The sequence below is a fragment of the Nannospalax galili genome, unplaced genomic scaffold (assembly GCF_000622305.1).
Source record: "Nannospalax galili isolate Female #2095 unplaced genomic scaffold, S.galili_v1.0 scaffold192, whole genome shotgun sequence".
Taxonomy (NCBI): domain Eukaryota; kingdom Metazoa; phylum Chordata; class Mammalia; order Rodentia; family Spalacidae; genus Nannospalax; species Nannospalax galili.
This window is the reverse complement of record NW_008331810.1, coordinates 1,471,516-1,486,308: the sequence shown is the minus strand read 5'-3', so window position 1 is coordinate 1,486,308 and position 14,793 is coordinate 1,471,516. Positions and strand designations below refer to the sequence as shown.

At 45.8% G+C, this 14,793-nt stretch overlaps 1 protein-coding gene across 1 annotated transcript in view; it reads left to right on the top strand.

Moving 5' to 3' along the window:
- Positions 1–5,829: 5,829 nt before the first annotated feature.
- Positions 5,830–14,793, top strand: part of Lca5l (lebercilin LCA5 like) — a 28,057-nt gene continuing 19,093 nt past the window's right edge. Inside the window, exons 1-2 of the mRNA XM_008826924.2 lie at positions 5,830–6,166; positions 13,979–14,493. Of these exons, the coding sequence (XP_008825146.1) occupies positions 5,839–6,166; positions 13,979–14,493 (843 nt within the window). The 5' untranslated portion in view covers positions 5,830–5,838. The remainder of the gene's footprint in view (positions 6,167–13,978; positions 14,494–14,793) is intronic.

Below are 14,793 nucleotides of genomic sequence, written 5' to 3'. Positions count from 1 at the left end.
AGGCTGGAGAGATGGCTCAGCAGTTAAGAGCACTGGTGGCTCTTGCAGAGGACTGGGGTTTGATTCCAGGCACCCACATGGTGGCTAAAAACTGTCCTAACTCTGTTCTAGGGGATCCAATGCCCTCTTCTGATCCCCTCGGGCATTACACACACAGGTACACTTACATACAAGCAGGCAACACAGTCATACACATAAATAAATATTTTTTAAAAAAGAACTTGAGGTGGCTGGCCCAGTACCTAGGTTTTCCATTCTGTGGAGACAGCATACATGTTGTTGATGACAGTGAAATACAGGCTATTTATAGTCATAAACAGATCTCCAGGACAGTTTAATTAGTTAAAAGTGCAGTATTCCTAACACTAGCCATCAGGCAGTTTTTATCAGCAGACTGAAAGCAGAGCACTTGATGTGTGTGCAGGGCACATCGACAGGGGCTGAAACACCAGCAGGAATCACACTCGGTGCTGCCTTGCTTGCTGTTGCTGATGATGTGTGATAACCAGCCTCACTGGAAAGTCCCAGTGCTAGATGTATCCAAGCAGATTCATATTCAGGAATATGGGTAGACATTCTAGGATTGTTCTAGGGCCCTGGGAATTCCAAAATACTAATGTTCTGTCTCTTTGGTCAGTATAATTTATGCTAAGTTCAAGTGCAGATACACCTCAACTTGTAGTGGGGTTATGTTTCGGTAAACTCATCCTCAAAAGTACATTTAAAGACATAATGAGACAGAGCCTGGTGTGGCGCACGCCTTTAATCCCAGCACTGGGAGGCAGAGGCAGGTGGATCTCTATGAGTTCGAGACCAGCCGGGTCTACAAAGTGAGTTCCAGGCCAGCTGGGGTTACAGGGAGACCCTGTCTCAAAAAAAAAAAGACATATGAGACAGCTTAGTAAAGACACTTGCCACACAAACACACAAATTCAGCCATCTGCTGTAAAGCTGTCCTCTGACTTCTACACACAGTAATATTAAATAAAAATTTTAATGCATTTAATACATCCTACCTTACAAACTCTATGACTTAGTCTAGCCTGCAGTAAATATCAGAACACTTAAATTAGACTACAGTGGGCAAAATCTACTGTAAAATACAGTTTTTAATAGCTCATTTACTTTATTAAATACTTAGAAACTTCTGGCAACACTGCAGTGATTCATCTGTTTACCCTCTTGGTTGTGTAGCCAATGGGAGCCCACCATTGCAGGAGAGTAGCCTGCAGCATAGGACTAGCCCAGAAAGAGACTGAAATTCAAAGTTCAGTTTCTGCTGAATGCGTGTTCTTTTCACACCATCCACCTAAGATTATCATCTATGCCCATGTCATAATATCCTGAAATTTAACAGTTTAAAGCAACAATGTAGTTGGCCACCACTCAAAAAACTACCTTTTCTTTTTGAGACAGGGTCTCACTATGTAGCCCTGGCTGAACTGGTACTTGCTATGTAGACCAGGGTGGCCTCAAACTCAAGAGATATGTCTGCCTCTGCCTCCCAAGTGCTGGTACTAATGGCACTGGCTACCACACCCAACTCAAAAAATACTGTAATACATTTTTCAAAATCGGAGGCTGGAGAGGTAGCTCAGTGGATAAGAGCACTGGCTGCTCTTGTGGAGGATCTGGGCTCGATTCCCAGCACCCACATGGTGGCTATCAACTGTCCATAACTCCAGTTCCAGGGAATCCAGTGCCCTCTTCTGAGCTCTGTGGGCATTGTACAACATAGGTGCATTTACATACATCCAGGCTATACACTCATAAAATAAAAATAATAGCTGGGCATGGTCTTTAATCCCAACGCTCAGGAGGCAGAGGCAGGTGGATCTCTGTGAGTTCAAGGCCAGCCTGGTCTACATAGTTCCAGGACAGCTGGGGCTACAGGGAGACCCTGTCTCAAAAAGACAAAAATAAAAAAATAAAAATAAATAATAAATTTTTCAAAATCAAGCAAACATTCTAGAAAGTAGCTATTAACCTAAGAGAAATAGGTTGTTTGCATAAAACTCGTTTCTCCGTTTTTCCACACGATCTCTGCTGTCTTTGCAACCTCCAGTGGCAGATTCACGCAGAACTTCTGTTCTCTGAAATCTCCCCCTGGTTTTCAGATGAACTTGGTTACACTGAGGCCCTGTGACACGGGATGTTTCATAGTTGCAATCAAGGATCTATTGGGGCAGAGTCAAGCTTCTCAGTCTACTGAGTGGTGGTTGGGATTCCATCCCACAGGCTGTTAGACTAAAGGACTCCGTTCCTTACTGGCTCCTAGCTGGAGACCTCCATCTCCTGCTCTGCGTTTATCTTTATGAGTTGGTTCACAGCACAGTTGGCTTCTACCAGAGTGAGCAGGTGAGGAAGGATACAGGGTGGGTTAGACAGAAGTGGGTCAGTGGAGCAGAACAGGGCATGAGCACAGACCCTGCATGAGTGTCTGAGTTTTGACAAAGTTGGAAATTCTGTAGGAAAAGAGTAACTTCAAAAACCGGTGTGGAACAATTGTTTACACTTTTTTTCAGAGGTCCGCCTACCTCTGCCAGGTCAAAAGTGTGCCCCATGCCCGGCGTTTGGCTACACATTTTTTTTAAAATAAGCGTTTTCTACATGTTATGGTGTACCCTTGTAATCCCAGCTACTTGGAAGGCTGATAGAAGCCCCACCTCTGTGCTTGCATAGAGCAGTTGCCGTGGCCCCTGTAGCCAGTGTTCAAGGCTGTCAAAGTGATGGTTATGGCAGCAGCATGCTAAGCCTGCGGTTACACAGAGACCAGACATGGCCCTCTGCCATGAGGACTGTTCAGTCCACTGAGAGTAATCCAGCAATCTACCCTAATAAACAGTTAATAGGAAAGTAGACTGTCTTGGTGGCATCTCTCTCCTAAAGACTCCAGAGTGCCCTTGACAGCCTGGTTTGTCCTATAATTTCTCTTCTAGGAGGGAAGCCAGTCTGTGCTGATGCTTACTATATGATAGGTATTTTAAAAATATTTTTATTATTTTTACTTTATGTGTATGAGTGTATTGTCTGCATGTGTGTAAGTGCACCCATGTTGTACAGTGTCCACAGAGGTCAGAAGAGGGTGTCGGATCCCCTGGAACTGGAGTTAGGATGGTTGTTAGCTGCCATGTGGGTAGTGGGACTCAAACCCAGGTCCTCTGTAAGAGCAGCCAGTGCTCTTAACCACTGAGCCATCTCTCCAGCTCCATGATAGGTATGCCTACAAACATTGTCTCATCCCCCACATAATGGAACTACGGAATTGGTGGTGCCAGTCACATTCTGCAGTAAGGTTCAACTACAGATCTGCTTCCATATCATCTCATGCACTACTCCATCACACTCCAACACTTGAGAGGCAGAAGCAAGCAGATCTCTGTGAGATCAGGGCCAGCCTGGGTCTCCATGGTAAGCTCCAGGCTAGAGGGAGACCCTGTCATTAAAAAAAGAAGAAAAAAAAAGCCAGGCATGCTGTAGTCCCAGCACGCGGAAGGCAGAGGCAGATGGAGCTCTGTGAGTTCAAGGCCAACCTGGTCTATATAGCAAGCTCCAGGCCAGCTGGGGCTACAGGGAGACCCTGTCTCAAAAAGACAAAAATTAAATAAATAAATAAGTGCAGAACCCTGCTTTCCATCCAAGTTCACTGTGTTGAGTGTATGTATCTCAGGCCCTTTTGTGTGACTTCCTATTCCATCCATTTTAAATCCTCACTGCAGACAGCCGAGAGTATAAGTAGTCGGTGTCTTTGTTGCATATGCCAAGAGAACCCACAAGTTTTCTGTCTGAAGGACAATGAGTCTACCTCCGAGGTTGCTCAACAGCTCCTGACAAACAGTACTGCCCTAGCTGGGCATGGTGGCATGCCTGTCATAGGAGCACTGTCCCGGGAAGCTGAGGCAGGAGGATCACGTGTTTGAGACCAACCTGGGCTACGTAAGGAGACCTTGTCTCAAAAACAAGACAGATAGTATAGCCCTGACTCTTGACAAGCTAGAAACACTGGGTTCTTAGGGAATGTGTTTAAAGACCCTCGGTCAGTCCCCAGAGGGCAGTCAGTCCTCAGGTCAAAAAGCAGAGTCCAGGTGAAGTGCGTGTGGGCGAGTGGGTGTGTCAAACAGGAAAGACGCCATCACCTAGCCATGCTGGCACACAGATCATACTCTTCAACACTACCTTAAAACCACTGACTAAGCCAAATACCCAAAACAACTTCTAAAGAAAATAGAAGTAAAATCTGTGTTTCCGCTGAGTGCTGAGACCCTCCGGACAAAGCCAAGCCGCTGTGTGGGCTGCTTGGAGCCATGAAGCTGCATTCTCGCCCCTCTGTGCGTGAGTCACTGGACAAAGCACTCCTAATCCCCATGAAGAGCTGCTGAGTTTAAACCTACCCTGAACTAAAGACGTGTAGTGCCAAGTCAGTCTGAACCCTTCGGTCCCAGCTTCCGGCTGGAAGCCTCTAGCGCCGTTCCCGCGAAGAATTTTGCTTTCATTTTTAGCTGCTAAGTATAGTTTTTTGAAATTTATTTTACTGTCATTTAGATTCCAAATAAGATTTAAAATTTCCATATTAAAGGTTAAATGTGCAATTATCAGCCAAAAACTTCATTTTTATCTTTTCCAGACCCGTTTCTCCCCAGTGCTAGAGTATGAACTTAGGGCCTCAGGTATGCTAAGCAAGTGTTCTACCACTGAGCTGTATCCTCAACCCTCTTTTTACTTTTTATTTTGAGACAGGGTCTCAGGCTGGCTTGGAATTCACTGTATGACTCAGACCTTGAAGTTGTGATTCTGCTGCCTCAACCACAGGACTGGCTGGGATTTTTGGTCTGCACCACCAGGCTTGACTCGGATCCATTATTTATAGAAGTTTACTTTTGGCATGGCTTAAAGTGTTACAGGGGTTCTTGTCTCTTCGAAGGAAAAAAAAATCAGTCAGGAGACATGGACACTTTGAGAGAAGTTTATGTAGCAAGGCTGAGAACAAAGATCCCAGAGAGCCTGGGGTGCACTGCCCCAAGTGGGAGCAAGTCCGCTGGGTTCTGGTTGTGGACTTTTAAAGAGGTTTTATGAATATGTGTGAGGTGGATGGCATATTCACGCAGTGAGGTGACATTTTTCTGTCCCAGACCATGGTGGGCCAGATCTCCTTTTTAGGGTATTTTTTCCCATAGTCCCAAAGAAGAAGAGCATGTCAAATACACAGTGCAAGGGGTATTCTGAACGAGAATGTGTGCCATGTGCCCTCATGCCCATGACGCTGCAGTGATTAGATCTTTTAAGGATGCAGACCCTGATGTAGTGGAACTGCGTGACTGCAGTTTCCTGGATGTTTACTCACAAGGGGCATTTGACCGTCAGGAAACATGGCTACCAGGATGCAGCTGCCGTTTCCCTTGGTTACCTCATGTGAGTGCTGTGCTGGCTCAGTATAGGCAGGCACTGAGACATACGTATTCTGTATAAACTGATCATGTAATGATGATGTTCAGAACAAACAGCAGGGCTCTGCAAACAGAGATGCTTGACTCCACACTTGATGACCAGGGTTCCATCCCCAGAACCCACACATTGGAAGGAGAGAACTGACTCCACAAGTTGTCCTCTGACCTCCACAAGTTTACCTGTGAATAGTACCAAAGTCTGGTCTCGGGACTTCTGTTTCACGAGGAAATAATATAAAAACCAAACTGAAACACTTCAGAAGATGCTTATTAATGCATTGATTCACATTCCTAACTGTCCATTGGAGTAAAGAAAATATGGTAAAGCACAGGTGGGTTTTAGTGTCAACAGCTGTAAGCTGAAACAGACTTTTCTTTTGTTAGGTTGCTTACTATGTCTTTGGCTGACACAACAAAAGCACACACAGATGGGCATTTCCCCAGCCTGGCGTCAGGGAGCAACGGGAAGTCTGCGGAAGGCAGGAGTGACCCAGATGCTGGCCGTTTGTCCAGGAACAGCAGGACTTCCAGCGGGAGTGTGGATTACAGCACGTCTCAGTGCTCCTACGGAAGCTTAGCCTCTCAGTGTGACTATTCTGAAGACTTTCTCTCCGAATGCTCCGAACCAGCCATCACTGTCAGTAACCAGTATTACTCAGAGCAGAATTCGATAAAAGAAAAGAAGAAAAAGTATACCACTTATAAAATCCCCCAGCCTAAAGGTAAGAAGCCTGACTTCCCACCGAGGACCCCTGGCTGTGATGACATCAGTGTTTACTGCGCTAGTACTTTGAAGTGGCCCACATTCCCTTACAGGTGTGTCCTAGTTTGCTTCTAGTGCTTCAGTGCCTCCTCCTTAGGAAAGAAAGGGGTTTTTTGACCTACAGATCACACAATCCATTATGGAAGGAAGCAGAGGCAGGAACCTGGAGGCAGGAGCTGAAGCACAGACCATGGAGGAACACTGCTTACTGGCTTATCCCCTGGCCTGTGCATAGCTTGCTTTCTGATATAACCCAGGACCACATGCCTGGGGTGGTACCACCCACGGTGGGCTGGGCCCTCCCATATCACTCAACAACCAAGAAAATGTCTCACTGACATGGCCACAGGTCAGTCTGATAGATGAAATTCCCAACTTAAGGGTCCCTCTGCCCAGGTGTGTCAAGTTGACAACCAAGCTCTCCAGCACAAGGTCTTTGTTCCTATGTAGTCATATACAGGTGAAACCTTATAGACAGAATCAGGAAATGGAGAGATTAAAGTTAATTACAGAAGAACAACCCTGGGGCCTGAGAGTGGGCTCAGCAGTTAAAAGCACTGACTGCTCTTGCAGAGGACCTGGGTTCGATTCCCAGCACCCACATGGCGGCTACAAACTATCCTTAACTCCAGTTCCAGGAGAACCCGAACCCCTCTTCTGACCTCTGCCGCATTGCATGACACAGATGCACTCACATACATGCAGGCAATACACTCATACACATCAAATAAAAATTTTTTTTAATTGAAAAAAAAAAAGATCAACCCTAAGCTGGAAAGCCTAGTCCTAGCTGAGCTTGCTCTCCCTGAGCCTGCTAGCAAGGCAGGTTCTGATTCTAGTTATGGGGGGAGGAGCTGGGAGCCTCCTTACAGCCTGCACTGGGACTGGGGTTTCACTAGTTTTTTGCCTTCGGTCTCAGCTGAAGAATCAAGGTGTGAACTGCCAATGAAATGTCAGTGTCTTGTCTTAACGCCCCAAGAAGACAGTCTCCAAGTCTGGTGAGGCACTGTGGCAAAGATGATTGTTTGAAACCAAAATGGCCTCAAAGCCTATGAATGATGTCATTTCCTTATGGGTTTTAAAAGTACCGATTCCATCCCTCGTGTTGGAGTTGGAATCAGCCTTGGAATGTCCATCTTCTGCCCCCTTTCCCCACTGCCCAGACCGGAATTACTTTTTCTTATTGTAGTTGGTCAGGAGCCAGTAAATATTCCTTAGGCAGGAATAGCTGGTCCTCTTTTCCACTGAGACCATCAGTACCCGAGCCAGCAGTTAGAAGAGTTGACCGAGAGCCTGCTGTGCATGGACGTCTTCCTCCTCAGTCATGTTTGCCACAGTCTTCCCCAGCAGACCATCACAGGTGTGTCCAGCACCCTCTGTGCCACATCAGACCGCTTCAGCTCTCTGCCCTTCCCACAGGATGGGGCTCATTCTTCCAAGACACACATGTGTGAGCCGCATGAGATTTTATGCATTTTTAGTCTGTGTGTGTTTCTGAGCTTTTCAAGGGGGAAGATCCATAGCTTTCTTTCACCAAATTGTCGAAAGATTTTAAAGACCCCTTTCAAGAGCAGTGGGAATGGGCCTCAGCATCAGGGCCCCAGGTGGAACAGGAAAAGGGGAACCCACTTGTCTGTGGTAAGACTCTGGTGAGCCTGTAAACATTTGTAAAAGATGATCACAATGAAATGATGTTCTGGCTAGGCATTTGAAATTTACAAATCCCTGAAAACGCAGCCACTGGAACCAAAATGTATTTGTGTGGTGGGGGAAGCATTATTTGATTAAAGGGTGCTATCTCAGATCCTACTAGGAGAACTGTGGAACACATTGCACATGTATCTATAAAACAAAACTCAAGTTTTGGTAGTATGCACCTGTGGTCCCAGCTACTCAAGAGACTGAGGCAAGGGCAGGAGACATGGCTCAGTGGTTAAAAGCTCTTACTGCTGTTGCAGAGACCTGGGTTTGGTTTCCAGCACCCACATGACTCCAGCTCCAGGGGATCCAATGCCCTCTTTCTGCCTCAGCAAGCACTGCACACACTTGGTGCACTTGCATGCAGGCAAAACACTCATACACATTAAGAAAAATCTTTTTAAAAAAAGATGGGTGTGGTAGTGCCTGCCTTTAATCCCAGCACTCCAGAGGCAGAGGCAGGCAAATCTCTGCTGTGAGATTGAGGCCAGCCTAGTCTATGGCAAGTTCCAAGTCAACAGGGAGGCCCTGTCTCAACAACAAAAAAAGAAACTGAGGCAAGAGAATTGCTTGAGCCCAAGAGCTTGAGGCCAGCCTGAACAACATAGAGAAACCATCTCAAAGACAAAATTTAAAAAAAATAAAAACAGGCACGCCTTTAATCCCAGCACTTGGGAGACAGAGGTAGGTGACTCTGTGAGTTCAAGGCCAGCCTGATCTACAAAGTGAGTTCCAGGCCAGTTGGGGATATAGGGAGACCCTGTCTCAAAAAGACTAAAAATAAAAATGAGAACAGAATTCAGAGGTAGTTCGGCCCAGGGAGTTATGGTAAGAGTCATAGATGTGCATGCAGTATTTACATCAGTCCTACGCTGCCCTAAGGCTAATAGGCAGTGAGCATTTCCGAAGCCATGCACACAAGGGACAAACCACAGAAATCCCTTGTGAGCTTTAAGCTCCTCACAGCTTAGCTTGTTGGTTCCTCACTTGTTCCCATCACTGCCCACTGAGTCCTTTAGGTGAGAGCCCCACTCATCAGTGCAGAGCACCCTGACTCCAGCAGCTCACGGAGCCTAGAGGCCCTGTGTCCACCATCTTGAAGGGCAGAGGGTATCCCTGAAATTAATTATTTTCATTTTATTTATTATTTTTATTTTATGTGTATGCGTATATTGCCTACATGTAGGTAAGGGCATCCATGTCCTATAATGACTGAAGAAGACAGAAGAAGCTGTTAGATCCACTGGAACTGGAGTTACAGACAGTTGTTAGCTGGTATGTGGGTGCTAGGATTCGAACCAGGGTCTTCTGCAAGAACAGTCAGTGTTCTTAACCACTGAGCCATCTCTCCAGCCCCTGAAATTATTTTAAATCAACCTTATGTGTAAAATCTTGAGTGTATCTTTAACTCACATTTTATATGCCACTGGGTCCACGTGCTCAGTAAGATGGACTGGAAACAATAATTACAACTTTGAGCTCAGAATAACCAGGTAGTTCCTTGGTTGTTTTTATTCTTTTGTTCAGGATCCGAAGAATTCCCTGAATTGACCACTCGGACACTGAGTCTCAGTAAAAACACAAGTGCTTTATTGGAGCCAACCAGCTGGGGACACAGACAGTCTCAAGAGCTGTACTGCGACCTCAAGCTGTGAAAATGCAGGGCTTTTAAGCACAAAAACTGCAAAAACCACAAAGCAGGGGATTTCTATAGAAACCATAAACAGAAGAACCAGGAAAGGATTTGAACAATCTAGGGCTGATTTCCAGAGCCTTAACCTATACAGCCATTGGCTAGCTTACCTGGGGCAGAACGTTCTTCCTCTTCTACCCCGGACCATTTCCATAGAAACCATAAACAGGTGTATCAGGAAAGGGTTTGAACAATGGAGGGGATTTCCAGAGTCAGGTGGAGGGCAGCTTTTCTCAGAGGCCAGGGAGGGGTCTGAGGGGCACTCTCTTTCACTCTGTTCCCGAACAGCTCATGTTTTGCAAGTGTTTGCCCAGATGAAGTAAGATAAGAAGAATTTGTCCACCCTAGAGTGACATAATTCCAACCCAAACAGGCTCAGTGTTCTAGTAGTAGTCAGCCCTTCTGCAAACGTTCAGCTTCCATTGAGCTTTCCGACACATTAAAAATAGAGCTCTGGCCCTCAAGGGATAGATGGTAACACTGGATCAGCATCCCCAGTACAGGCTCTGAATTCACGGATTAATTGCACTCCCCATGTTAGAAAATGAATGAAAGCACATTTCATGGCAGAAAAGCATTCCACAAAAAATTATGAGGATAAATTGAGAACTTCAATTTAATAGGATTTTTGCTTTGGTCAGACACCAGAGATTAATTAAATCCCTGTGTTTCTACTGTTTGCTTCTCAAACATGTTTCTTTCCTAGCAAAAGTTACCTTCAGTAATTTTTCCACTATAGATCCTGTAAATAGAAAGCTTACTTCCTTTGATACCTATTTTTTTTTTTTGTCAAGACAATGCCAAAATGTGATTGTCATTCAAATCACTGGTATATCTAAGAGAAATTCTACCAAGCTCAATGGTGATGCCTTCTGCCCTGCTGTGCTGGGCCAGGCAGAAGTGGGAAGGCTAAGGTGGGGTGTGTGTGATTCCTTCTCTAAGAGACTGAGTCCTGAGAACAGAGGAGCAACCTTTCCTTGAACAGCTGCCTCCCCTGGTGCTTGGTGGAAATGGTCCATCTTCTGTAACGGGAAATGCAGTGAAATGCAGCCATGGCTCGGCACGCAAAGAAGCAGGGTGAGGCTGGGGGACGGGAAGGAGCAGGATAGTGAGATCAAAGGGGCAGTGACCAAGGGAGGAGAGAGCAAGAGCTGGAACATATTCCAAGTTGGGGGTCAAATCTAGTCGTGCTGGCCATGGCATAGAGCTGGCCTGTCCACCTTTGTTTTACTCCAGTCTCCCTGGGTCCAGGGTCTCCCTGGCCAGTGTTCAAACTACGAACAAACACATCTGGCCCCAGCCCATCCACAGAAAAGCCTTTGGCAGCTTTCCATATGTGTTCCCAAGGCTGGCCTCTTCTGCTGCCCGCCCTCCACTGTGCTGCAAATACTCAGCCATAGCCCTAGACAGCTGTTGTTCCTGGTGGGGAACTAAGTACCTTGACTGCAGCTACTACAGAGAGCGCCTGTCAGCTACCGCCATGATGTGCTCAGGACTGTTGTAGACCAGACATGTAGACAGGACTGTAGATCAGACATGGTAAGCCATGTCTCAGATATGTGTCCACATGCGGGCCAGTAGCTTAAGGTTAGGGCTTCGGTGGCATTACCCTATTCTCTTCACTCCCAAGAATAAGAAAGAGATTTTTCAGATTACTGAATCCTGTTTCAATCTCCCTTTCTTAGAATATAGACATAGCAATATTTATACATTCACACAGATATATTTATATACAGAGATGTACATATATATACACATGTGTCATGCAGTTGTATACAGCCCTGGTGTCATAGCATAGACACATAAACAGTGTGTGCTCATTAACAAGTGACATCCCTACACATTAGGGTGTTTGTCTTCAAAATGAGATAACTGAGAGCTGGCTCAGCAGTTAAGAGCACTGGCTGCTCTTCCAGAGGACCTGGGTTTGAATGCCAGCACCCATATGGCAGCTAACAACCATCCATAACTCCAGTTCCAGGGAATCCGACACCCTCTTCTGGCCTCCATGGGCATTGCACACCCAGGTGCACTTAACATGCAGTCAAAACACTCACATAAATAATAATAATAAGTTTTTAATGAGATAATAGCTCAGTGATGGGCTGGGTATGGTGGCACATGCTTTAACCCTAGTACTGGGGAGACAGAGGCAGATGAATCTATGTAAATTCATGGCCAACCTGGTCTATATAGCCATTTCCAGGTCAGCAGGGATATGTAATGAGATCCTGTCTCAAAACAAAAATAAAAATTTAAAAAAATAAATGAGATAGGGCTGGAGACACGGCTCAGCGGTTAAGAGCACTGACTGCTCTTGCAGAGGACTGGGCTTCAATTCCCAGCACCCACATGGTGGCTACGAACCGTCCTTAACTCCAGTTCCAGGGGAATCCGAAGCCCTCTTCTGACCTCCATGGCATTGCATGACACGGGTGCACTCACATACATGCAGGCAATACATTCATGCACATAAGAGTAATAATATTTTTAAAAAATAGAACATATACACTGTTGGTGGGATTTTTTTATTATTTTTGTGTGTATGAATGTATTACCTGCATGTGTATAAGTGCACCACAAGTATGCAATATCCTTGGACACCAAAAAACAGCATCCCCTGGAACTGGAGTTACAGATGGTCATTAGCCACCACGTGGGTGCTGGGAATCGAACCTGGGTCCTCTACAAGAGCAGGCAAGTGCTCTTAACTGCTGAGCCATCTCTCCAGCCCTGTGGTTAGGTGGATTTTAAGGGTTACTTGAGTTTAAGATTGGGCTCTAATTACCTCATATTGTTGAAAGAATTACATTAGGGAGGCTAGAGAGATGCTCAGCAGGTAAAGTACTTGCTGTGGAAGCATGAGTACCCAGAGTTTAGATCCGAAGAACCCACATAAAAAGCTAAGTCGGGGGGGGGGGCGTCTGGAGAGATAGCTCAGCAGTTAAGAACACTCACTGTTCTTGCAGAAGACCCAGGTTCAAATCTCAGCACCCACATGGCAGCTAACAACTGTCTGTAACTCCAGTTCCAGGGGATCTGACAGCCTCTTCTGTCCTCCTCGGGCATTGCAAGACATGGTGTACTTAACCTACATGCAGGCAAAACACACACACACATAAAATTTAAAAAAAATAAAATATTTTTTTAAAAGCCAGGTGGGAGACAAGCATGGTAGCCCATGCCTTTAATCCCAGCACTTGGGAGGCAGAGGCAGGCGATCTCTGTGAGTTCAAGGCCACCCTGGTCTACATAGTGTGTTCCAGGACAGCTGGGGCTACAGGGAACCCCTGTTTCAAAAAGACCCCCAAAAAAAAAAAAAAAAAAAAAGTCTAGTAGGCATGGTGGTTCCCCTGTCATCCCAGAGCACTCAAGGCAGGGATGGAATTCTAGAACAAGCTGGGCAGCTAGAATAGTGAGCTCTCGCTTCAGTAGGAGGCCCTGCCTTGATATATTGGGTGGAGAGTGACTGAGGAAGACATCCAACATTAACTATTGGCCTACACAGACACACACACACACACACACACACACACACACACACACGGGAATATATACGCACATGCTTACATACCACACACATATGAAGGAATAATCTTTATACAATAAGCACTTAGTAAATGTCAGTTATCCAATTACCATGGTTTTGATATAACTTGTTTTGGGTTTTTTCCTTTTTTCAAACAGTGTCTCCTATAGCCCAGGCTGGGTTGAACTTGCTATATACAGCCACAGCGTGGCTGGCTTTGAATTCCTTGATCCTTCTACCTGTACCTCCCCAGTGCTGGGATTACAGCTGTCATCACACTAGGCAGGGTTTTCAGTATAGCTTTTATAGTAACTAATTTGAATACAGGTTTTAGACTTCAGAAAGACTTGGTTTTCAGTCCATGGACGCTAACATTTATGTCACTTTATGGCTACATAGCCTTGGGTGGCTTAAATCTCTAGGCATAAAATAGATGCAGCTGGATATGACGAAGTGTGTCAGGGAGACGTGTACATGTGTGTACCCAGCTGGATATGACGAAGTGTGTCAGGGAGACGTGTACATGCGGTGTACCCAGCTGGATATGACGAAGTGTGTCAGGGAGACGTGTACATGCGGTGTACCCAGCTGGATATGACGAAGTGTGTCAGGGAGACGTGTACATGTGTGTACCCAGCTGGATATGATGAAGTGTGTCAGGGAGACGTGTACATGTGGTGTACCCAGCTGCAGTATTGGCATTCCCTAAATGCTGCTTTGTTCTTCAGTTTCAAAGGCACGCGCACGTGTGTGTGTGTGTGTGTGTGTGTGTGTGTGTGTGTGTGGCAATGGGGCCCACATGTATGCCTATTTGCAGGTCTCTGTATAACCCCAGTTGTCTGCTTACACAGGCCTGAAGGACATCCCAGTTGAGAAAACCCACACATGGAATTCATCATTTCTCAATTCTCAAATCCGTACGATTGACAAAAGAAGAGACACCATGACACACCGAATACTCTCAGCCCGGCTTCATAAAATTAAAGAGCTGAAGAATGAATTAGCTGACATCCATCGGAAACTGGAAGCCATTGTCATAGAAAACCAATTTTTGGAACAACTTCAGTTTTGGCACTTGAAAGCTATAGGCAAATATGTGAACTCACAAAATAATCTCCCTCAAATCACAATTAAACACCAGAATGAGGTGAAAAACTTAAGGCAGCTCCTTAGGAAATCCCAGGAGAAGGAGCAAACTGTGTCTCGGAAACTCCGCGATATGGACAGTGAGTTACTGAGGACCAAGGATGCCCTACAGGCCCTACAGAAACTTTCTGAAGACAAAAATCTTGCAGAAAGGGAAGAACTGACTCACAGATTGACTGTTGTTATGGCCAAAATGGAGACAAACAACAAAAAAATACAGGTCTGTGTCTCAGAGACCTCAAAATCGTAAGGGTCCAGTACTGTTAGAGAGGGTGCAGTCAGTCACATTGCTCAGCTCTGGGAGCCTCCAAATAACCAGCTCACCTCAGAGAGTAATTATGTCTCTAGTGGAGAGTGGGGAAGGCAGGCAGGGGTTAAGAAGTAGAAGGCTCAGCTGGATGCCTGCTCTCTTCCATGAGCAAGTATTCTCTCTAGCCAGGCAGACCGTGGAGTCAGGGAGGGCTCAGTGAAGGCCTGCTGTGTGGTGGAGGACCCTCCCTTTGCAATCAGCACCCTGACT